Raw genomic sequence first — 23,121 nt, forward strand, 5'->3', positions numbered from 1 at the left:
TCTAGTTCTTAAACGCTTCCTCCCCCCAACTATCATGATCCCAATTCTACCTTGCAAACCTGGTTAGACCAGAGGATGCACAGCGGTACAGATGGGAACTGGAAACACAGGGAATCTAGGACAGATGAACCCCTCAGGACCAGCGGTGAGAGGTGATACTGGCAAGGAAGAGGGGGTAGAAAGGGGGAATCTATCACAAGGATCTACATATAACCTCCTCTCTGGGGGATGGGCAACAGAAGGGTGGGTGAAGGGAGATGCCGGGCAGTGTAAGATAAGATAAAATAATAATTTATAAATTATTAAGAGTTCATGAGGGAGGGGGAGCGGGGAGGCGTGGGGAGGGGAAAAAGGAAAATGAGTTGATTCCAGGAACCCAAGTGGAAAGTGAATTTTCAGAATGATGAGGGCAACAAATGTATAAGTGTGCTTTACACAATTGATGTATGTATGCATGGATTGTGACAAGAGTTGTATGAGCCCCAATAAATGATTTTTAAAAAAAGAAACCCCGCAGGTATTTGAAATACTGGTGGTACAGCATCACAACACTCAAGCCACCGCCATGCAACAAACTGACAGATCCTGGCAGAGACATACACATCCAAACCCAGCCCACTACCAGTGTCATTGAGTTCTGCTCACAGCAACCCTGTGGGACAGAGTAGAATTGTCTCGCGGGGTTTCAAAGGCTGTCTTTCATAGAAGGAGGCCTGGGGGCCTAGTGGGCTGCATTGGAAGGCTACCCCCCAAGGTCAGCAGTTTGAAGGTACCAGTTCCTGGACGGGAGAAAGACGAGGCTTTCTGCTGCATTAGAGATCGACAGCCGTGGAAACCCAGAGGGCCACTTCTACTCTGCCCTGGAGGGGGGCAATGAGTCCGAATGGGCTTGATGGTTTTGCTAATCTTCTTGGAAGCAAACTGCTAGCTACCTCTCTCTCAAGGAGCACATAGTGCGTGCACACGGCTCACCTTTAGGTTAGCAGCCGAGTACTCTACTCACAGGGCCTCCTAGTATATATAGCATAAAATATGAAATATATATGTAAAATTGATGGCATTCAGTGGATATAATGCAGGTATACATTACTTGTTGCACATACATGGCCATGGTGCCCCAGGATTTATTTTATTCTTTTAAAAGGGAAAGCAGCTCTCCTTTTAGTATTTCTACCTATTGGTTTTTAAAGTCCTCGAACCCAAACTCTGGCAGAGAGGCATAGGACTTGGCTCTGGGTTCTGGTTCTCCAGGTTTGTGGACTCAAGGCATGGTGGGGGCAGGGTGGCTGGGCTGCCACTGCTGCTCAGGTGAGTGACAGCTGGTGGGCACCCTCTGTTCACTCTTCCAGCCACAGCCAGCTTTCCCAGTCCCCACCATGCCATCAGCAAAGAGGATGACCCGAAGTGGGCTCCCATAACATTTTAACCTGTTAGCACAGTATCCAAACCACACAGTCCAGTGTCCAAACCACACACCCACAGACGGCACAGTGTCCAAACCACACAGTCCACAGATGGCATCCTGGATGTTCAGTGATGCATACTTGTATTGGTATCATCCAGTGGTTGTGGCTTTAGTTTTCCTTCTGGTCCACAGGCTAGCAAGGGTTTGAGGTGTTTCATCCTCTAATATATGACTATTATCCTGCTACTGGAGCAGCGATGAGTAAGCACAACAGAGAAAGCCTGAAAAGTTTGCTATTTGGTACATTGAAGGTAATATAATCAATATGGGAATATACCAAAATTAATATAAACCTAAGGAGCCCTTGTAGCTTAGTGGTTACACATTGGGCTGATAACTGCAAGGTGAGTGGTTTGAAACCACTAACTGTTCTGTTGGAGAAAGATGGGGCTTTCTATTCCCATAGTTACAGCCTCAGAAATTCACAAAGGCAGTTACACCCTGTCTTGTACAGTTGCAATGAGTTGGGATCGGCCCAATGACAGTGAGGTAATTGATTATTTCAATATAACTTTAATAATGTATAGTCATAGATAACTATATAATAGTTGGGAGCCCTGGTGGCATAGTGGGTTACATGTTGGGCCCCTAACTGAAAGGTCAGCAGTTCAAACTCACCAGCCTCTCCTTGGGAGAAATATGAGGCTTTCTACTCCTATACAATTATCTGAAACTCACAAGGGCAGTTCTACCCTGTCCTATATGGTTGTCAGAATTGACCAGATGGCTGTGAGCTGAGTGAAAGCGATAATACCTGTTCATGTCATGACTGTGTTAATAGAATGTAGTGTACATAGCATTGTTACTGGTTTATAATAGAATGCATGCTACATGCTATTAGTTTGCATCATAGGAAACTGCCATATTTGTAGGTCTAGAGCAATTGAGAAGGAGCCCTGGCCGTACAGTGGTTAGACATTTTGCTGTTAACTGAGAGATGAACTGTTGAAACCTGCCAGTAGCTGGTGGCAGTCTACATCCACACAGGTAACAGCTGTGGAAGTTCGGCAGGGCAGTTTTGCTTTGTGCTGTGTCCCGATGAGTCAGACTTTACTTAAAGGCAATGAGTTTGGTTTAGAGCAGTTGAAAATTGGCAATTTCCTATGATTCAACATATCACATGCTATAATTGTGACTATGAGGAATTATTAATCTTATTACCATTCATCTCTCTCCTCCCATCTGCCTCCCAATTAGGAGTGACCCAGCCTTGATTTCAGTGGCCCATCTTTATGAAGACATGGCACTGAGATTGGAGGAAGACCCACAAACAACCTGAGATGTCAGATGGCACAACTGATGTAGATCAAAGACTGCCCCTTCAGTACAGATCACATCTCACCCTACAGGAAACAAAAGCCCTCACAACTGGACCCGTACATTCATCACCATCCAAGGAGCATAGATTGAGGTTATCAAGGACTTCCTTTTACTTGGATCCACAATCGAGGCCAGGGAAGCAGCACTCATGACACCAAATGATGGATTATTGCATTGGGCATATATGCTGCAAAAAACTTCTTTAAAGTGTTAAAAAGCTAGGAAGTCTGACTGAAACCATGGAATTTTCAGTTGCCTCCGATGTATATGGAAACTGGACAATAAATAGGAAAGACCGAAGAAGAATTGATGCCTTTGAGTGATGAAGAATATTGAATATGCCATGAATGGTTATGGGAAGGAACAAATCCGTCTTGGAAGAGCTCCGGCAAGAATTCTCTTTGGAAAGAAGATGGCAAGACTTCACCTTATATACTTCGGATATGTTATCAGGAGGGATAAGTCCTTAAAAAGAAAAAAAAACACTCAAACTCATTGCCACTGAGTCAACTCCAACTCAAAGCGTCCCCATAGGACAGAGTAGACTGGCTTTTGGATTTCTGAAATTGTAACTCTTTATGGGAAGAGAAAAGCCTCATCTTTCTCCCAAGGATTAGCTAGTGGGTTTGAACTGCTAACCTTACAGTTAGTAGGCCAACATGTAACCCATTAGGTTATCAGGGCTCTTTGGAGAGAGACTTTGTGCTTGGTTAAAGGTCAATGAAAAGGAGGAAGGCCCTCAACAGCATGGATTGACCCAGTGGCTGTAACAATGGGCTCAAACAACTGTGGGGAAGTTGCAGGACAGGATGGTGTTTTTTTCCTGTTGTACATAGGGTTGCTATGAGTTGGAACCTACTTGACTGCATTTAACAACAACAATAACATTCTCTGATATTTGGGGACTTCCATTATCTTTCAATTCCATTTTTTCCCGTGAACTTTTGGAAGCTGCCTCATCAATGCTTCAGTTTGGTGCTAGCAGGAATGGATGGTGGGCTCTTGCTTTAGCGACTCTTATTTTTTGCAGGTGTTGACATTTTAGCAAGAAGGACAAAACATTGCCTAGAAAATTCCCCTTGGCCATGGAGACTTTCACCAACTGGTTCTGACGTCCCTGTGACTCAGTGTGTCCTGATGCTTGTTCCTTAACCACACATAGCTCTTGAGAAGCATTAGGGAGTTTGGGTGGCAGCCAGGACTCCTTGTGTCCTATAGGTTAGGGTTACTCAGGGGTCACTGATGACAAATTGGACCAGGCAATAGATTGTGGGGGCTGTCTTGTACTACAGGGTAGTTAGCATTCCTGGCCTCTACCCACTAGCACCTCCACCCCGCACACCTTCATAGCATTCCCTTGTCCAGATGTGACAAGGGAAATGTCTGTAGACATTTCCAAGCACCCCGGGAGTGGAGGTGGGGTGGACATGGTGCAAAAGAGTCCCAGCTGAGAAGCACCACTGTCTGTGTCTCCGGGGGTGGGGGTGGGGAGTATGTGCCCTGGGGTAGTCTCTGCTCCTCTGACTGACTCACTCAATGGCCAGGCCAGACTTCGGTCATTACATCAGTAGATCCAAACCACAGCAACAGAAGAGAGCAGATGCAGGAGTGAAAAGCTTTCCTATTTGTCAGTTCTCAAACTGACACCCAAAGAGACTGTAAGCCGGGCACAACATATGCAGCCTGCGTCCCTGTATACATTCAGGCTGATGGGGCACCTCAGGGGAGGCAAAGACTTGCTCTGAAAGGGCAGCTCTCAGGGCGGATTAATCTGTTTGTAGAAGGGATCGGCTGTTGATCAACTTCCTCATATTTCAAGCCTATTATTCCAACAGCGAGCTAGTCCATTTTTCTTTTTTCTTTCTTTCCCTTCTCTTGTAATGGTCTTTTGCTCTAACAGATACATCGAGGGGGGAAAAACAGTCTCCTGTAAATTTTTGGAGAATGTGATGAGGGGCTCTATTCCTCATCAGAGGGGTAATTAAAGTTTATAGAGAAAGCCAAACGTCTGCAGCGAATCTCCCATCCTGATGAGGAAAGCAGGAGGTGGGCGTTCACACAAACACTCCTGTGAATCATCTCAAAGCAGTCAGACGTGTGGGCAGGGAAAACTTTGTAAATGGACAGTGGTTCGAGGACTGCCTTTTCTTGGCCACTGCTGGAGCCAGTTCTGAAGACAGGCCTCGCCTCATTCCACAGGGCTCGTCCCTGCCCCCGCAGCAGGCTGGCCATCTGTGAGCAAGCCCTGTGTCACTTGTTTGTGCTTATGCAGAGAGAGTTAACAGGAAGCGTGACTCCATGTTTCCAGTTAGCTTTATACAGTCTCCGGAGAAGCAGAGGTGGGAGGGGGAACCCTGGACCAGCAGAGTTGATGTTTTCGTATGAGGCAACGCTGCGGACACAAATAAATGCCGTTGCCCATGATTCCTCCTGCTTCCTTTGCCCGGAGACAAGAAGGTGAATCTCCTGGAGAAGATGAACGAAAGGTCACCCTGTTTCCTGGGCTGTCTGGACATGCTCTGCCTATCTGTCCCAACTCCTGCTCAGTGATGCAGTCATGGCACCGAATTACGAATCGGGAGTGAGTCCATTGTTTGTCATGGGCAAAAGTGCCGGATGCTGTTAACCACCTCTTTCTGCTTGTGGGAGAATATCTAAATCAGCGGTTCTCAACCTGTGGGTCATGGCCCCTTTGGGGGTGGAACAACCCTTTCACAAGGGTCACCTGATTCATAACAGTAGCAAAATTACAGTGATGATGTAGCAAGGAAAATAATTTTATGGTTGGGGGTCACTACAACATGAGGAACTATGTGAAAGGGTCGCGGCATTGGGAAGGTTGAGAGCCACGACCCTAAATGCTCTGAAATCGTGACAAGCAGTTTTCTTCTCCCTGTGTGGCAGCAGCTGCAACCTGCAGAGGGCCAGCTATTTGCAAAATGGATGCAAAATGATACTGCAAACAAAAAAAATTGTCTTTGTCACATTCTGATAACAAAACAAAGCAGGCCCTTAGATAGGTTCAGATTCAAATGATTTATCCAAATCTTTGTATCATTTGGTATTTACTGTGACACCCTTACTAAGGCCCAGCCCCTCTCAGGCTGCAGCTCATCGTCGTCCTGGCTGGCCCACCCAGTGCCCCCACTGCCACTGGGCCCATGCTGACTGACAGCAACCCTGCATAAAATTCTCAGACTAAATCTTTACAGGAACAGACAACCGAATCTTTCTCCTGCAGAGCAGCTGGTGGGTTTGAACTGATGACCTTGAAAGTAGCAGCCAACTGCCTAACCCACAGTGCTACTCAGAGCTCCTTCTGGGTTGGCCTCCAGAAATCAAAACCAAACTCAACTGCCATTGAATCGACTCTGACTCATCGTGACCCTATAGGACAGGGTGTAACTGCCCCTACGGGTTTCTGTGACTGTAACTCTACTAGAAAGCCTCATCTTTCTCCCAATGAATAAGCTGGTGATTTTGAACTGCCGACCTTTCGGTTAGTAGTCCAACACATAACCCACTATGGCACCAGGGCGCAGTGTCCCCCTTCTTCAATAGAGTGTTACGGATTGAATTGCGTTCTACAAAATAATGCTTTGAAGTCTGGAAGCCCTGTAACCGGGGATGCAATCCTATTTGGGAACAGGGCTTTCTTCGTTGTGTTAATACGCGTACATCAGTGTAACTCAAAATCAAACTCAGTGCCCAAGTGGATTCTGGCTCATCGCGACCCAGAGTAGAACTGCCCTGTGGCTTTCAACATTTAGGGGAGCAGACAGCCTCGTCATTCTCCCTTGGGACAGCTGGTGGGTTTGAACCACTGACCTGCTTAGCAGTGCTGTGTGTAGCCCACTACGCCACCATGGTCCCTATATCAGTGTAGGGCGTGTCCTGAACCTAATCACTTTCATGAAACAAGTAGAGCAGAGTTGACATAGAAGCAAGCAAGCCAGTTGGGGGATGGAAGTGGCTAGAGACGATCACAAGGAACCCGGGAATAGAAAGAGACACGAGAGAGTTGTCACTAGAATCCGTACCCTGAATTCAGAGTTCTAGCCTCCTAAACTGTAAGGAAATGAGATTTCTGTTCTTTAAACACACACCCATTGGCCCTAGGGAACTGTAGATCGTGGGTGAGGTGGGGAGCCCTGAGTCCCTCGTGGAGCTGTTTGGGAGTAGGAAATCTGGGGATTAGCAGATTCAGGTATTTGGGTTGGAAATGTTTCCCCAGTGATGGGGCTAAATATTTGCCATGACAGCTCAAGACTCACTTCTGCAGCTTGACATGCATGAAAGCAGCCCCCTGCCGGGCCCCTCCCACTGCCCCCAGAGGATTAAACTGCCTGAGCAGACAATGGCAGCCCTAAAAGGCTCTTTTGCATGACTCAGATTAATGCATACTGTCCGTTGCCCAACTTGGCAGCTAAACAGGATGGTTTGTTTTTTTTTTAAGAAAAGAAAAGCAAACCTTCCAGATGACAACTCTTTTCAGATGAGATGAGGAGTCTGTCTGAAAAGGATCAGGAGACAGACAGAGTCCCAGTCCTCCTGGCAGAAGGAAGCCCAGGTGGGGCTGGGGGCAGGGATGAGGGCAGACACAAAGCCCCCAGAGGGTGAAAAGGTGAAGCAGACACAGGGTATTGGGAGTGTCGGGTTCTCAAAGCTGTAGGTCAGTCAGCCACTTCCCTTTCATGTGTCCTAGCCCCCTGCCCCGCCTGGAGGGTGCTGCCACTTTTCAGGCCTGAGCTCCTGGGGACCAGTGAGGGGTGGGATGTAGGGACGTCTTCCTGCCAAGTTGAAGAGCAATGTCTCAAGGTGCTGCTCGCTCAGGAGACAGACTTGGCCTTCTCCTGTAGAGTTCTAGGCTCAGAAGGGCCTCTAGGTTTGCTATGAGTCAGAATCGACTCCGTGGTAGTAAGTTTGCTTATAACCTCCCAAGCCATAAAATGTCCTTAAAAAAACAAACGCTAAAAAAAAAAACCAGTTGCCATGGAGTTAATTCTGACCCATGGGGCTGTCATGGTCATGACCTTCAGGGAACCAGATGGTCTGGTTTTCCTTCCCTGGGGTCTCTGGGTGGGTCCAAGCCACCAACCCTGGGGGTTCGTAGCCTGATGTTCACCATGTGCAGCACCCCTGTGTGTGCCCCTAAGCTGTCTTTACTCCGCGATATTCAGAAGCATAACCCAAACGTGATGGGCATTTTAGAGTTGCCTGGACACCCCAACTGTTGTCAATTCCGATGCCTGGACACCCCAACTGTGTGAACGGAACTGTGCTCCACAGGGTTTTCAGCAACTGGTCTTTGGGAAGCAGATCTCCGGGACTTTCCCCAAGGTGCTCTTGGGTGGACTCGAACCACCAGCCTTCCAGCCAGCAGCCACATACATTAACCATTGGCACCAACTACAGAATCCATATATATGGATATGTACACACACACACACACACACACACACACACACACACACACGTCGCCCGTATAGCTGAACCCTGGTTATCTCAGAGCTGGCTTCTAGGGTTCTTAGACTATAGAGAACCTGCCTTGGATGGTGACCAAGCCAATGGATGTAATGGATCCTGAGGCACACACTGACAGCAGGGGAGTTTCCAAGGAAACAGTTGTGGTGTCACAAGCCACTGACAAGACGAGTCAGAGAAATCTGACGATCGATTGCCTAGGAAATCTACCAGCCTCTCACATCTTCAGAAGCAACAGGCTGAACAGCAGGCATCCCTACGTGACTCCCTCGACACGCCGGCCCTGCAGGTGCTGTGGAAATGCTGGCAGAAAAGAATGGGATGGCTGAGCCACGGGGCTGGCTTTCCCATTGCACTGTGGCACCCAAGAACCCTTTCAGGCAGTGCTTCTCAATAGTGTTTCCTCTCAGGGGGACAGCCGACTGGAGAGGAGCTAGGCTGCTAACCACAAGGTCAGCAGTTTGAAACCACCAGCCAGTCCGTGGGAGAAAGACGAGGCTTGCTACTCCTGTAGAAAGTTGCAGTCTCCGAAACCCACGGGGGCAGTGCTATCCTGTCCTACGGAGTCACAGGGAGTCGGCATGGACGCGATGGTGGTGCGTCTGATTTTTGTTTTAGTTTGGAGTTGTCTGTGATTGCCACAGCCCTAGGGGAGGCTGTGCTCCGGCACTTGGCAGTCAGGGGTGCTGCTAAACATCCTGCAATGCCCAGGACAGCCCCGCAGGGAAATGTCTCTCAAACTCCCACATGCTGCTGTGGAGAAACCCGCTCACGGTGTCTGTCAGGCACCGAGGAGAAGCGAAGACCGGGTGGAATCTCAGGTGTTCCCCATCGTGTGGAACACACCACGGGCCCCTCCGTACATGGCAGCCCTGGCTGCTTTGCCCCCCTTGCCTGGCCCCTGATTGGGTATAAGAGCTGAAAAGGCCAAATAGGCTCGCCCCCTCCCGGGCCCCCCCACCCCCATCAGTCCACGTGCAAGTGCGTTTTCAGCTACTGTGATGCTGAGGGCATGCTACACAGACTGAGTGTCTGCTTGGCCCGGTTCCAGTCCCAAAGCCCCGCACGCCGAGTTTCCTTTTTGCTTCCCACAAAGGTGTTTTTCTCCGGCGCCCGATTGTTTCCTTGTCCATGAGCGAAAGTTGATCGCCAAGCCCGAAGGGCTTGCAGGTTCAATGACTAATATTTAATGAGCTTGTACTGACAGCGCGGTGCCAACTGGGACGGCCGCCTGAGCTTTCACCGTGTCCCTTGCTCTCACCTGGCTCTGCGCAGCTCCTCCTTTCTGCTGGAGTGGGAAAGTTTCCGTGCACCTACTGGCAGCCCGTTGCTACATGGGCCGTGACAGTTCCCCATGCCTCCCCCTGCCCCCCACTGGCCAGTTCCACCTTTCCCCCAGTCCAGAGTCACTTGGAACCCTAAATTCTAGAGGCGGACCACTGACATGACTTTTGATCCTGTTAACCCTTTGACTGCCACCGTGTCCTGCCAAACATGAGCCATCCCTATATGCCCAGGGGATTGGCTTCTCCAAGCCAGGTCTGCCCGCACAGGTCCAAGGTCTCACAGGCCGGCCCGTGTCAGAGAGCTCAGCGCTTGGGCGTGGGGCTTAGAGCTGGGATAAACCCATTCATCCATGGCTAGCTAGCCAGGCCCCGCTCAGAGCACCAGGTGGCCTCTGTGAACCCTGTGTTATTCCAACCCCTTGGTGCACCTCTGCTTCTCGAGCCCCTTGCACCTTGCTGGGCAGGAGGGTGTGCATTTGCAAGCAGCTTACTTGAGAGTCGACTGGAAAGCTCAGCAGAGAGGCTTGTCATGCCGCTGGCCCGCCCCGGCGAGATAGGAGTTGCTGGGTGCACGGAAGGAGAGGTGATGGATCCCAGGTACTGGTAAGACTGATCGTAGGACCACGGCGGGGATGGCTGGATCTGCCTGGTATCTGCAGAGAAGCAGGGAGGGCCGTTACAGGTGGAGTGGGCCGGCTTTCAGAAAGCTGAAGAGCCTTTTACTTCAGAAGCCAGTCCCCTCTACTTAAAACGTGCTGCCCACACATCCGATCTGTTTGCCGTTGTTGGTGCTCAGGTCGACGCCAAGCCCGGTGGAGAGAAACCCTGCCTGCTCCTGCACCATCCTCCGCGGCAGCCCTCTGCAGAGGGGCCACTGTGATCCAAAGGGTTTGCACGGACTGATTCTGTCTTTTCACCTTAATCCGAAAGCCCCGCTGAAAACCTGCCCAGCAACAAGCAGTACGCAGGCCTCCGGTGACAGATGGGTGGGACGCACTGAGTGGGAATGGAATGTGCGTCTTCTGGTGTGGGCTGGGAGCATTCCACCACTGTCCCCACTTTTATCACAGAGGCACCTTCTTTATCAGCATTGGATCAGCCCAGGACACCCCATTATTTCTGTTGGCTGGTTCTGCCCCAATAAGAAACAGAGCTATAGGTCCATTTTTTTTTTTTTTTTTTTAGATTTGGAAACTTCCTACTCAAGGTTTTTTAAGCCCTACTGGCTGCTAACCGCAAGCTCAGTACCAGTCTTCCCCTAATTGAAACCAGCAGCCACTCCGTGGGAGAAAGATGAGGCTAAAGTTACAGGCTTGGACACCCACCAGGGCAGGTCTGTCCCGCCCGATAGGATGCTGTGTGTCAGAGTCCACTCAATGGCTGTGAGTTTTGAGATTGATAATGACGAGAGGAGAGGATTACATTTTCAAGGTAGAAGTATTAAGGTCTAAACTGTGTTACTGTACCTTCAACTATTGACTATTCAGACAATTTCGGCCTGATTATTAATTATGGTTATCACTATCACAAAGCATGTGTTCAAATGTTTATCAGCTCAGGTGATCCAACTTTTTATCTGTAATCGGTAAGCAAAAGAGAAAGTAGTGTTTTGTGTACCTTTGGCAAAAATAGACCTGGTGGCACAGTGGTTACGAGTTGGGCTGCTAACTGCAAAGTCACCAGTTCACAACCACCAGCCTCTCCATAAGAGCAAGAGATGTATATGCCTGGGAAGATTTACAGCCTGGCAACCCCACAGGCGTAGTCTGCCCTGTCCTAGAGCATCTCCAGGCATCCAAGTGCGACTCAAGGGCAGTGAGCTTGTTTTAATGGGTTTTAAAAAATGTTTTCTACTTCAATAAAGTTTCTCCCAAGGACAAGGGAAAAAAAATCAAAAGTGTAGCTGAGAATCTGGCAACGAGTTCTAATGATGAGTTTACGGTCCCAGCAGCAGAGAAGCTGACCTGTCAGCCCCGACTAAGGTATGACTCAGCTCCTCTCCAGATCTCAAAGGGAAGACTAAGGGTGAGCCCTGATTGGTGTAGACAGGTAATGCTGGTAACTGAAAGGTTAGAAGTTCCAACTCAGAGGTCTCTTGGAAGAAAGGCCTGGCGAGCTGCTTTAGAAAAATCAGCCTATGGTGCCCAGCTCTGCCGGGTGCACATGGGCACGCCTTGCAGTGGGGTCGAGTCCAGAGCACGGGAGGTCATTTCACAGATTGCTACTAGGTTGTGGTTGTGGGATTAGGTGCCCCCTAGTTGGTTCGGACTCGTAGTGCAACAGAACAAAACACCGCCCGCCCCCCAGTCCCGTGATATTGTTACTATAAGGGATGGAGAGGAAGAAAAATTCCGTGCTGACCTCAAAACATCCAGGCAAAATGGATTTGCACATTTGACTCCAGCAGGCACAAGGGTCTCTGTTTCAAAAGCGGCGCACTCGTTGTAGATGAAAAGGGGACCTCCAGTTTTAGACAAATGGTGTGAGGAGATTTAGACAGGGTCCCACGAGGAGGGGACTTTGCTATTTCCTTAAGGTTCAACGTTCACTTTCTCCTTACAGCCCACGGAGGTTGCCACTAACCTGTTAATCCAGAGAGGCTTCAAAATCAGTGCTACAAGACGCTGGGAGTAGCAGCCCAGGACAATAAAGGAGTTGTTACTACTGAGTAGGAAATAGTTCAGATCTGCTCCCTCCAAGGCTTTTCATTTCCAGCAGCTAAAGTTTGCCTTTCCAGCTTGGCCTCTTTGAAGTCGCCAGAGCGGACAACAGAATCAGGCATTTGAAGGTCCAGACCCAGCTCTCCCTCCTCTCTGTTCTTCCGCCAGCTTGTTCCCCATTTCCCTCTCCCCTGCCCCCATACCTGTCAATTTCCATCTTTCATTTTCTTGAAAAGAACCAAAATTTCAAGTTGGAAAAACTCTAGCAGTTCCTGGGTACATATTTCAGCTGGGAACCTTGGGAAGTCAGTCTTTGAAGAAAGGACTTTGTTTCCTTCTGAATTTTGGAGGTTTTGAAGAGAGATGAGAGAGGAGACGAGAGTTGACCTATTTTAAAAAGGAACACCGAGTGCCCGCTGGACAGCCTACTTCGTCTGAAACCAACAGTGCTTCTACCCCCAGAGGGCACGCCGAAATCGCGGGATGCTGAGCAGTCCGCTAGGACCACGAGAAAAACGCAGCAAAACCCACCGTCTACACTGAGAGGGGCTCCACACACGCATATGTTCGATATACACGCATCTCCTAAGTGACTACATTGTACGCAAATATTTTAATCATTTGAAAGCAAACAAAGGAGATTTTATAATTGTCATAAAGCACTCTGAGGTGTGAATTGTGGCACACTAATTCATGCCTTGTTGTGCAGACAGCCCAGCACCGCTAACCCACGTCTTAAACCACACTAAGCACCCAAGGATTATGCCATGAATCATGCCCCGTCACGTTTTACTGCAGTGAAAAAGTTGTGCGAGCCCTTTCTAAGATCATAATTAGCCCATGCAAACATTGCATAATGCTCCACGGCCTTTTAAAAAATACGCTTTGGTTAAAATGATCTTCATGATTAAAGTCCCAAGTTCTATGATTTTATTTTATTCTAACGCAGGGTTTTAGAGCCAACATATTCTTCCTTCACATCGTAACTTAGCTTCGCAAGAGAAGTTGAGGGCAGGGGCGCCGGGGTGGGGGTGGGGGCGGGGGCAGGGAAGCACTGAAAACCTGAACCCTCCTTAGCACTTGCCTCTCTCATGAGCAGCATGAACTGCGAGTTCCTTGTCGGCGGTGGACCAGAAGGTGGTGATGGTGAGCTTCGCATGTTGGGTTTGGGGTGGTTTCTTTTTCTAAAATAAAGCCCAAACTGAAAATGCAGCAAACGAAGGGGCAGCAACGTAGCATTGCCAATGGCCATCAAGCCCATTGCCGTCCCAGGGATGCCCTGCCTGTGTGAGGAGAACTGCCTTCCAGAAGGGTTCTCAATGGCTGTGATGGGCAAGCCTTTCTTCCGAGGCACCCGTGGGTGGGCTCCAATTCCCAACTCTGGGGTTAGAAGCCGAGTACTTAACCAGGTGTGCCACCCAGGGGTTTCTACTAATCTCTCCTATGCTAGGTGTAATATTCACTTACCACCCTGGCTCTGGGGATGTTCTGAAGGAGAGAAGGCAAGTCACTTTTGTGGGTCACCCTGAGGTTGTGCTGAGGAACAGGGTGCGGACTCTGAGCCCATTCTGTATGGGGGCTCTGGGTCCCTGTGCAACAGGATCATTTCTACTGCGCATGGGTGACGATTCAGGATTCTTACCCTCGGGCCCTACACAGGATCTCACACCGTAACTTGCATGCTAAGTAGTCAGGTGAAGGTGTACAATATGCACATATATTTTACATGTATACTATCGATACATGTAAAGGGAATCTATATATTCTGAGGAGAGGAAACGGAGGGACAAGATAGGTGAGAAAGAGAACTCCAGTCAACTGTCCAGCCAGCAAGGAGACCTGCTATTTTTGAAGGCTCTACCTCTGAGAAGCTAGTCCACCACAAACAGGACACACATTATTGAGGGCATGCTCTGTACCGGCCGCGTGCTAACTGAGCTAGGAACAGAGTGATGGATAAGACTCCCAGGACCCCTCACCCATAGTTCTTAGCTCAGGGCCAGTCTGTCTTACTAAAAGTGGCTTTGCTCACTTATCCATTTAGAGGCCCGGGAAATTATTCACTTGCTCATTCATTCATATTTCAACACCCACCCCCTTCTTCTTTTTTCTTTTTCTTTTTGGTTAAGTGCTGGGCAACTTGCAGAAGGGTTGATGGTTTGAACCCACCTGCCTACCCCGAGGTGCCTCAGAAGACATGCTCAGCTATCTGTTTCCAAGAGGTCACAGCCTTGGCCTGAAGGCCTACGGACTGCAGGTGTACTCTGCACACGCTGAACTCGCTCTAAGCCTGGGGTCTCCGTGGGTGGGAATGGACGGCATGGCAGCTCACAACAAGACCCATTTCTTTGCAGACTCAGGTGCGAGAGGGCGAGAGTCCCTGCCTTCAGGGAGTTAGAGCTGGGGGCAGATTTAAGCGCTGTATCCAGGCTAACCACTGGACTCTCAAATATCCTTTCTCAAATCGGAGACAAGACCCCCGTACTGTTCACAACAAGCTCATGTTCCTTCTCCGAGGGGGACAGGGCAGGGACAGCAGCGATGTTAAGTGAACCCAATTTCAGTTCAAATACACATCTGTATGAGCTTGGGCAAACTGCTCATGTTCTCTGCACCCTACATTTTTTTACTTCAAAGTGTAATTGTGAGGAATAAGTGAGAAAAGCTATATATAATTATTGTCGTTCCTGGAACATAGTAAATGCTCAGTAAATCTGAGTATTTTTTTAATAACTATATTATGGAGAAATAAAAGCCAGCCAAGCTTAAGGACTTGGCTGGCCTCTCTTGGTTAGGCTGCACCTGCTTGCTCCAGGCTAGGGCTCAGCTAGCACCACACTGCTGCCTGCTGAGTGCCTGGCACACTCTTTGGCACTGGAGAGGAACTGGGTCCTGGAGATCCAGCGGTGAAAAGACCGGGAGACTGGGGACCTGGGGGCATGGGGCAGGGCAATGGGGCAATAGTATCGGAGAGAGGTTTTCTCAGCCAACCCCTGCTTCTGTGAAAACAACAAAAACAAAATATGCTCGCGGAGTAGAAAATTCCAACCCAAACAGTGCTCTGTCTTTGTGACCCCACCCCACTTAAGGTACGGGACAGTTCAATGCAACCACTTGGATGAAGGCATTATGTTACTATTGATGAGCAGGTGTTAGGTAAGCAGACCCCTTCTCTGCACATTGCTGAGCCTTGCTTCATTTTGTTTGAAATGGGGGGGGGGGTTCAAAGAAGAGGTGGAAGTTACATATGAAATGGGGGGGGTGTCAAAGAAGAGATGGAAGTCAGGAACTGGGTGGGGTCGAGGTTAAGAGTGAACCCAGAGGTGTCTGTGGCATACATTACGCAGTAAGAACACTTCAGACTTTTTAATCTCTGGTTGCATCATTCAGCGCTCATTTTGCCTGAATCAAAAAAAAAAAAAAAAAGGGATGCTTCCTGTCAAGTAATTCAGGTGAAAAGAACTTCCTCCTCCTGATTTCAGATTCAGAAGTGATCACTTGGAAGAGATCACCCCCATCGTCGCAACACGGAAGTTGCTGAACATATTGAAAAGCCACAACTTTTGGGGGCCCATCAGAGAGCTGCAGTTGCAGGGCAAACCGTCACCCTGAAATCTGAAGAGCTGGGAAAATACAGACGGCCACTGTTGGGATCTACTTACCAGGAGGAGAAGCCACTAATGCCATGAACTAGTCAGAGTCATCAGATGGCTCTTTTGACAAACTCTGGAGGCTGCATATGGACATGTGTGGGACGAGACTCTCCTCAGGACTGGTTTATTTTGGAGGGCGACCCTATCCACATAGGAGCTTTTCATTCAGGAAATACACACAAAGTTGTCACCGGAGCCAGGGGAGTAACCTCAGATTACAGCTGAAAGAGCTGCAGAGCACTGACTACAGAGGAGTTCTTAGGAAAGCCCAGAGATAACAGGGAAGACAACAATAAAACATGATCGAATTTGAAGTCAGCAAACATTAGGCACAGTCCACCCACTTAAGGTTGGGGGAGGGGGTGGGGAAAGGGAACAAATGCAATAAATGCACAACAGTTACAAACACTGTAGATATTGTCAAATAGCAATAATAATTTTGAATGTGAATGGTCTAAATGCACCAATTAAAAGACAAAGATTGTTGGGGTTCATTAAAAAAAAAAGCTATAACTATATGCTGCCTACAAGGAACTCACTTTAAACATAAAGACTTTGATAGGAGAAAGCTACACCATGATAAAGCTAATGAAAGACAGCTAGAGCAGCGATTTCATTTCAGATCCAGCAAACTTTAGCACTAGGAAACTCGGGCATAAAGAGGGACATCACACAGGAGTAAAGGGATACTTTATTCAAAAAGGCTACAAGCTTTCATGTGAAGGGACCTTGCAACAGAGTTTCAAAACACACAGGGACACACAGGGAAAAACAGACAAATCCAATATTATAGTTTGAGACCTCAACATCCTGCTATGAGAAGTTGATGGTGTCAATCAAGCAAAAATCAGTAATGACCCTGTTGACCAGCACAGCCCTACAAATCGTCTTGATCTAATGGACACACCCAGAACACTCTATCCAGCAACAGCAAAAGACACATTCTTCCCAAGTTAACATCGAGCATTCGCTAAGACTACCTCCCGGCCATACAGCACACCTTCCAGATTTAAAAGGACAGAAATCATACCAAGTATTTTCTCAGGCCAGAATGGACCTAAACTAGAAATCCATAATAGAAACTTGGCTGGAAAATCCTTCAGACATTTGGAGATTAAACAACACACTTTTAATATCACGTAGGCCAAAGAAATGATCTCAAGAGATGTTCGATAATATTTTGAACTAAATGTAAAGCACAACGTATCAAAATTTGTGCGATGCAGCACAAGTTGTGCTTCCAGGGGCCTTTCCTATTTTTTTTTGCTGCTGCATCTTTATTTTTAGTAGATTTGATTTTTTAGGACACTTTTAGATTTACAGAAGAATTGAGAAGGAATACAGAGTTCCTTTATACTCTGACTCTTGTTTCCCAACAAACATCTTGCATTATTAATATGATACTTTTGATACAATTAATGAACCATATCAATATTACTAGAAACTCAGAAATCTCCTCTACCATCTAGTGGATTCTGAGTCATAGGTATTGAACTACATGGTTTACTAACGCGCCCTTGTTCTTTATCTCCTGCGCACTGTCTGTGGCAGGCTAGCCCCTGGAACATGCCATCACGTGGGGCCATCACGCCCTCTTAGCCCCGGCTGGGACAGTTTCTCAGACACTCCTTTGTTTGGTGACTTTTTCGACAGTTTCAAGAGTTCCGTTTAGGAGCCCTGTGACATTGTGGGTTCCTCGCTGGGCTGCTAACTGCGGTGTCCATTTATTGCATCAGCGCGTGTCTTAGAAAGACTGGGCGTCACCTAAACTTACACCTTAAGAAACGAGAGAGTGAGAAATACAAAGAGCATGGGAAGCCTCCAGCCAATGAAAGAAAAGAAGCAGTATGAAACCGGAACAGAACTCAGTGACACAAACACCAGGAAGCCCCAAAATAAGGACGAAAGACCCCAGTCGCTCTCATCGAGTCGATTCCGACGCGGAGCAGCCTGTAGGACAGAGCCGAACTGCTCTGTGTGTTCCCAAGACGGTCACTCTTTACGGGAGTGGAAAGCCTCCTCTTTGTCCCGTGGACAACTGGGGGCCTTGAAGTGTTAGCCTCGTGGTTAGCAGGTGAGCTTGTGGCACCCCATGCCTGGGGCTCCTGAAAAGCCAGGGGAATAACAGAAAAGCAAGGACGACCAGGGCTGCTTCTTTGAAAGGATCCAAATGTCCAGCTTTGTCCTCGTGCTGGCCACTCAGGCTGCTGCACAAGACTGGCAGATGTCCCTCCAGCCTCAGCTGTTCTGGTCCGCAAGGCCTTCTGAATACCCACCCTCAAGACCCGGGTCCCTAACAGTAAGCACCCTAGGAGCTGGGTCAACTTCCATGCCACCTGGACCCAAGCAGGTCGATGGCATTTGCTTGGCGTCCACAGTTGGACAGCCCTTCCATTTGGGTGGGTATATTGAAAAGGCCACGTTGCTCCATCATCAGTTAAAAATAAAAAGTAGTTCCATATACGATGACATCTAACCTGTTTTATAAAAGAGCCAGAAAGCCTGCTGGGTGCACATATACACCCCTGGGGGAGGCCTTGGGCCCCTCCCCCTACGCCCACCCCCAGGGGGTTGTTTTCTCTCCCTCTTTCTGTTTGCAAGGAGGCAAGGTGGCTTTCAGAGTACCTCCAAGTTCACGTCAGTTATGGGGAGCTGGTGTAACGCCCTCTTGGCTGCCTCCGAGCACACAGCAGGATGTGACTCAGGGCTCAGGGATGTGCGTCAGGTTCCAGGGTGATGTGTCAGGGCGAGCCCCAGGGGTAGCTGCTCTCTCTGTCTGGGGCCCTGGGGAGAAGGAGCTGGGTTCCTCTACAACCAAAAGGGTGCCTTCAGCTGCTTCCCTCCGCTGCCCCCCCAACCCCCACCATCTTCAGCACTGGGCGATCTCAGCTTTCAGGGCCCCAGGAGATAGGTCATCTTCCCGAAAGTTCCACTGTCTCTGAGGAGTGAGGTTTTCCCTGGCCAGTGCAGCAGGGAGTGCAAACGCTGCAGAGGCCTGGGAGCCGGGGTCACCTCACGTACATGCACATAGCAGACCCTGGGTCAACACGCTGGCGCTATCAGTGAGATCCCTGAACATGAGTCAGGCCCCATCAGCCCCGATCCTGGAACAAGAAAGGTTGTGAAAGAGCTTTGGTATTTGCCAGCCGTTCGTCTCGGCTGGACTGCTGCAGACATCGCGGTTAGTCAGGGAGAGCTAGGATGCTTTCATTGTTCCAGCAATTACTTTGGAGCGGGAAGTATTCGGCACCAAGCAGGGGCAGAGACCTGCCTGGGGAGGCAGCGGTTTTTAAAGGCCGGTGGGGTTTTGAGGGAACCCAGTCTCCCCGCCAACAGGAAGACCTGGGAGGTGGCAGGCTGCCTATGGGAGAGAGGGGGAGCTGGGTCTTCTCCCCTCACCCACCCTGGGACCCACAGGCCACCCCCCACCCCCACCAGCCGGGCTTTGTGGCCAGGGCACTTGGAATCCAGAGTACTGGTTCTGGGTCTGAAAGTCAGGGCCACCTCCCAGTCTGCTGGCTCCCCACAGAGCCCCTTTCACCTCAAACCTCAGTCTCCTCACCTCCACCAATGGGGGTAGCCAGACTCACCTGCCTCACAGGTGTGAGAGTTAATTAACGTTTGGAGTGCAGCTTTGAGATCCACAGATGAAAGGCGCTCTATAAACGCAAAGTGCTGTCTCTCCTAAGGGCTGCCAGACAGTTCCCAGGGGAACCGGCCACTGCCCTCCCTCATGCAGTCGAGACCCGTCTGGAAAAGGGATCTGACGTTAGAGCCCTCTCGCTCTCGAGGGTTCCGCGGGGGTGGGGGGGAGTCACGGACATTTTCATAACACTTCTCATTCTGTCTGAGCCGGGGCGGAGGAGGGGTGGTGGTTTGGAGAGCAGAGAAGGCTCCCCACTTCCTTGGTCTTTTCTGCCACTCCAGGCTCCCTGGCAGACCCATGGCTTCCCTCTGAGCTGTCAAGGAAGCATCCATTTCAGATGCTTTCCTCACAGAGAGTCCCTGCACACCCACTCCCTCATGCCCGCGGCTCTGCCTCCTGCGCCCTCACAGGTACACACGTTGCAGGCTGAAATGGATCCCCAAACAGGCGGCAGGCTTGCCTGCATGTCCACACTGCCCCCATGACCTTCCTGGGAGCAGCACGGGCACTCTCGGTCAGAGGAACCAACGACAGACAAGGGTGCCTCGCAGCGCGGAGGTGCAAGCAAGCACAAGGGACAGCAGTGGACCTTGCTCTCACAAGGAGAGCAGGGTCCACTTCCTGAAGGAGGGTGTCACTGAGGGCGGCACAGAAGGTCATGTGTCACGGACATCAGGGGGCATACCACTTTGGGTGAATCTGCTGCAAAAGACCTCTGTAAAGCTCTAGAAGGTGAGTCTCTCCCTCTGATGACGATGATGTGGTTGGCCCGGGCTGTGATCTCTTCAATGACCTCCTTCCTACACACGAGGAAACTGGGCAGGGAGAAAGGAAGGCCCGTCGAGAATGGGTATATTTGGTCCACTGGGCTGCTGAAGGCTGTCCTGGAGATCGTGGGTGGCCAAGCAAACCACCAGACCAGTCTTAGGAGAAAGACCGGGCCGGGACTTTCTCTGGCTTACTTGGGACACGGCCACAAAAGACCCATTGCCAGCAGAGGTCATCACGGTTGGTCAAGTCGAGGGACAGTGGCCAAAAGGCACAGCACGGGAGCCACATGGATGGACACGGGGTAACAGTTTCGTTGAGTTATACATCAGGCTGCTCTGAGTCAGAGCTGACTGGACGGGACTCCCAAACTCCCAAGCTCCAGCCGCCCAGACTGGGGAACCAGCGGAGCTCCCCTGCAGGCCAAACTGGCCACAGCAAGGCCCACGTGTAGCCCAGTCCCGCCCATGGGGGAGGGCCCACTGGACTTCCTGGAGAAGTTTGGGCAGCAAGACTTGCCCCTGGGGCTGACAGGAGTAAGTAAAAGGGGCCCAGAACTTCCCAGGGACCTCCCGATGCCTCGATGCCTCGGTGTGGCAAACCGCAGGGAGGAGGGGAGAGCGGTGGCGCGAGGCTGCACGACGATGAGTCTTCTGGGTTCTCTGTATTGGTGAATGTGTTTGTTCTCAGTCTTGTCTCGGTCAGGGCTTCCTCTGTGCCACAGCTAGCCTCTGAGAGTGGGCGAGTGGGCACACAGAGCCCAAGCCCCTTCCTACCAACTGCCAAGGCCTTCCCTGTATGGTAGGCAGTGCCTGCTCCCAGCTCCGGTTTTCACTCTAGCACAGCGGTTCTCAACCTGTGGGATGGCAGACTGACTTGATGGCAGTGAGCTTGGGACTTTTTTTAAATTAATCATTTCATTGGGGGGGGAGGTGCTCTTATAAATCGTTTAATAATCCGTCATTCAATTGCATTAAGCACACTTGAAGGGTTCATATGTTGCCATCAACATTTCCAAAACAAGTTGCTGAGGCCACTCACCTAGCTCCCTCAGAGACTTGGTTTGCCCACTGGGAGGCGGTGGGGTGGCATCACCCTCTGGGTGCTGGGGAGGATGGAATGTGATCTTAAGGGCCATCTCCACCAGCATAATACCTATGGTTAGGTGCCATTAGATCGGCTCTGATGCTGGTGTCCCTGTGTGTATAACAGAAGGTCTTGGCTCCTGGTTCCGAGCCCCTTCAGGGCCACTGGTGTGGGGGAGTCCGTGCTGTGGGTGGCCCCTGTGTCCATCATCCCCCTCACTGAGGGCCTCCCTTGTCTATGTGTTTGCCGACCCTCCACTGGTGATTGGTCTTGCCTGATGACATGTCCAAAGTGTCATGACCCTTGTCTTTAAGGAGTATTCTAAGAGCCCTGGAGGCACAAGGGTTCTACAATGGGCTGCCATCGCAAGGTCGGCAGTTTGAAACTTCCAGCCGCACGTCAGGAGGAAGCGGGGCTTTCCACTCTGGTACAGAGTTGTAGTCTCGGGAGCCCACAGGGGGCAGTTCTACCCTGCCCTATCAGGCCACTGTCCGTCGGCATCCACTCGAGGGAGGGGAGGAGGGAGCATTCTGGTTTTATTTCTTCTGAGACCAATTTGTTCATTTTCCGCAGTGTCTGGTACCTCGTCCGCAGGAAGTCGGCAACTTTTTCTCCCTCAGTCCACTTGACAAAGATGGAACAGCATCCGCAGAACACCGAGCTGCCCGGCCCCCCGGGGGGTGGAGCACGAAGTGCTAAAATGAAAGCCAGCCCTCCGTCTCTCCGCAGGCCGAGCAAGAGCCCTCCCTCAGAGGGAAGGGGGACCCCTGCACAGGGGTGGACGGGAGGGACCAGAAGGCTGCGTTTTTGCAGATCCAGGGTGCTGTGTTCTTTGTCTTCTCGGCTGACTCGTGGTGAGTGGCAGCAGTCATTTGTGAGCACATGGGCTTCCACACTCGGGCTTGTAGGGGAACAGGCTGGCAATGGGCAGTGGAAGCCCTGGCCCTGCAGAAAGGGCCCACGAGCTAAGTCATGAATTCTGCTCCGGCCTTCTCCGTATTCAACCCCCCTTCGAGGCGGCTCTGTCTCCCCACACTGGCTCCCCCATCTTGTATTCCTTCCTGCGTGCTGGGTCCAGGCTCTTTTCAGACCCCTGTGGGGGGTGGGGGGAAACGGCCACCAGAGACAGGTACCTGTCACAGTCGTCTCCCATGCACAGAGGCACAGCCCACCCAGGCCGGGCCCTATGGGATCTCACCCCCAACACTGCTGGGCGTCCATAGTGATGAGGGGGAAACATCTGATTGGACAGAGCAGCTTCTGTCTCACCGTTCGTGTTCCACTGCCAGCCTAACCTTGGGCAGTCGATCCCACCCAGCAGGGCTATGGGAGGGAGACCTGGGCATCTACCGCTTCCTTAAAGGTGACGGCCAAGAAGACCTGCAGGGGCAATTCCGCCCTGATACACGTGTCCAGTCTGGTTGAGTCAGATGGACCCACGGCAAGGTTCTCTTCACCTGGAGGACCAGGCCACTCACTTCTGCAGTACTGGGCCTGTGCCGGGTTCAGCACCACCCGCCGCATCTGAGACACCACCCCTGACAGACCCCCCCCATCTGGGGAGCATGGTTCATCGTGGGGGTCCTGGGTGGCACCAAGGGCAAGACGCTGCATGGAGTTGCTAACCCAAATGCTGGCCATCCAAGTCCACCCAGAGACACACTGAGGCCCAAAGGCCTGGCCATCACTTCTGAACACTTAGCCACCAGAAACCTCCGGCTGCTGCCTGACAGCAGTGGCAGGTCCGCCAAGC

At 50.4% G+C, this 23,121-nt stretch overlaps 1 protein-coding gene across 4 annotated transcripts in view; it reads right to left on the reverse strand.

Moving 5' to 3' along the window:
• The window catches only part of RUNX1 (RUNX family transcription factor 1), a 302,664-nt gene that overhangs the window by 4,596 nt on the left and 274,947 nt on the right, over positions 1-23,121 (reverse strand). For 3 of the 4 annotated variants that reach the window (XM_045284773.1, XM_004696946.2, XM_045284774.1), the window contains one exon: positions 10,047-10,208. The exons of the other annotated variant lie outside the window; for it this stretch is intronic. In XM_045284773.1, coding sequence (XP_045140708.1) covers positions 10,047-10,208 — 162 coding nt within the window. The remainder of the gene's footprint in view (positions 1-10,046; positions 10,209-23,121) is intronic. 4 annotated transcript variants of the gene reach the window in all.

This window comes from Echinops telfairi, unplaced genomic scaffold, assembly GCF_000313985.2.
Source record: "Echinops telfairi isolate 266 unplaced genomic scaffold, ASM31398v2 ScPeMD7_7469;HRSCAF=8507_0, whole genome shotgun sequence".
Taxonomy (NCBI): domain Eukaryota; kingdom Metazoa; phylum Chordata; class Mammalia; order Afrosoricida; family Tenrecidae; genus Echinops; species Echinops telfairi.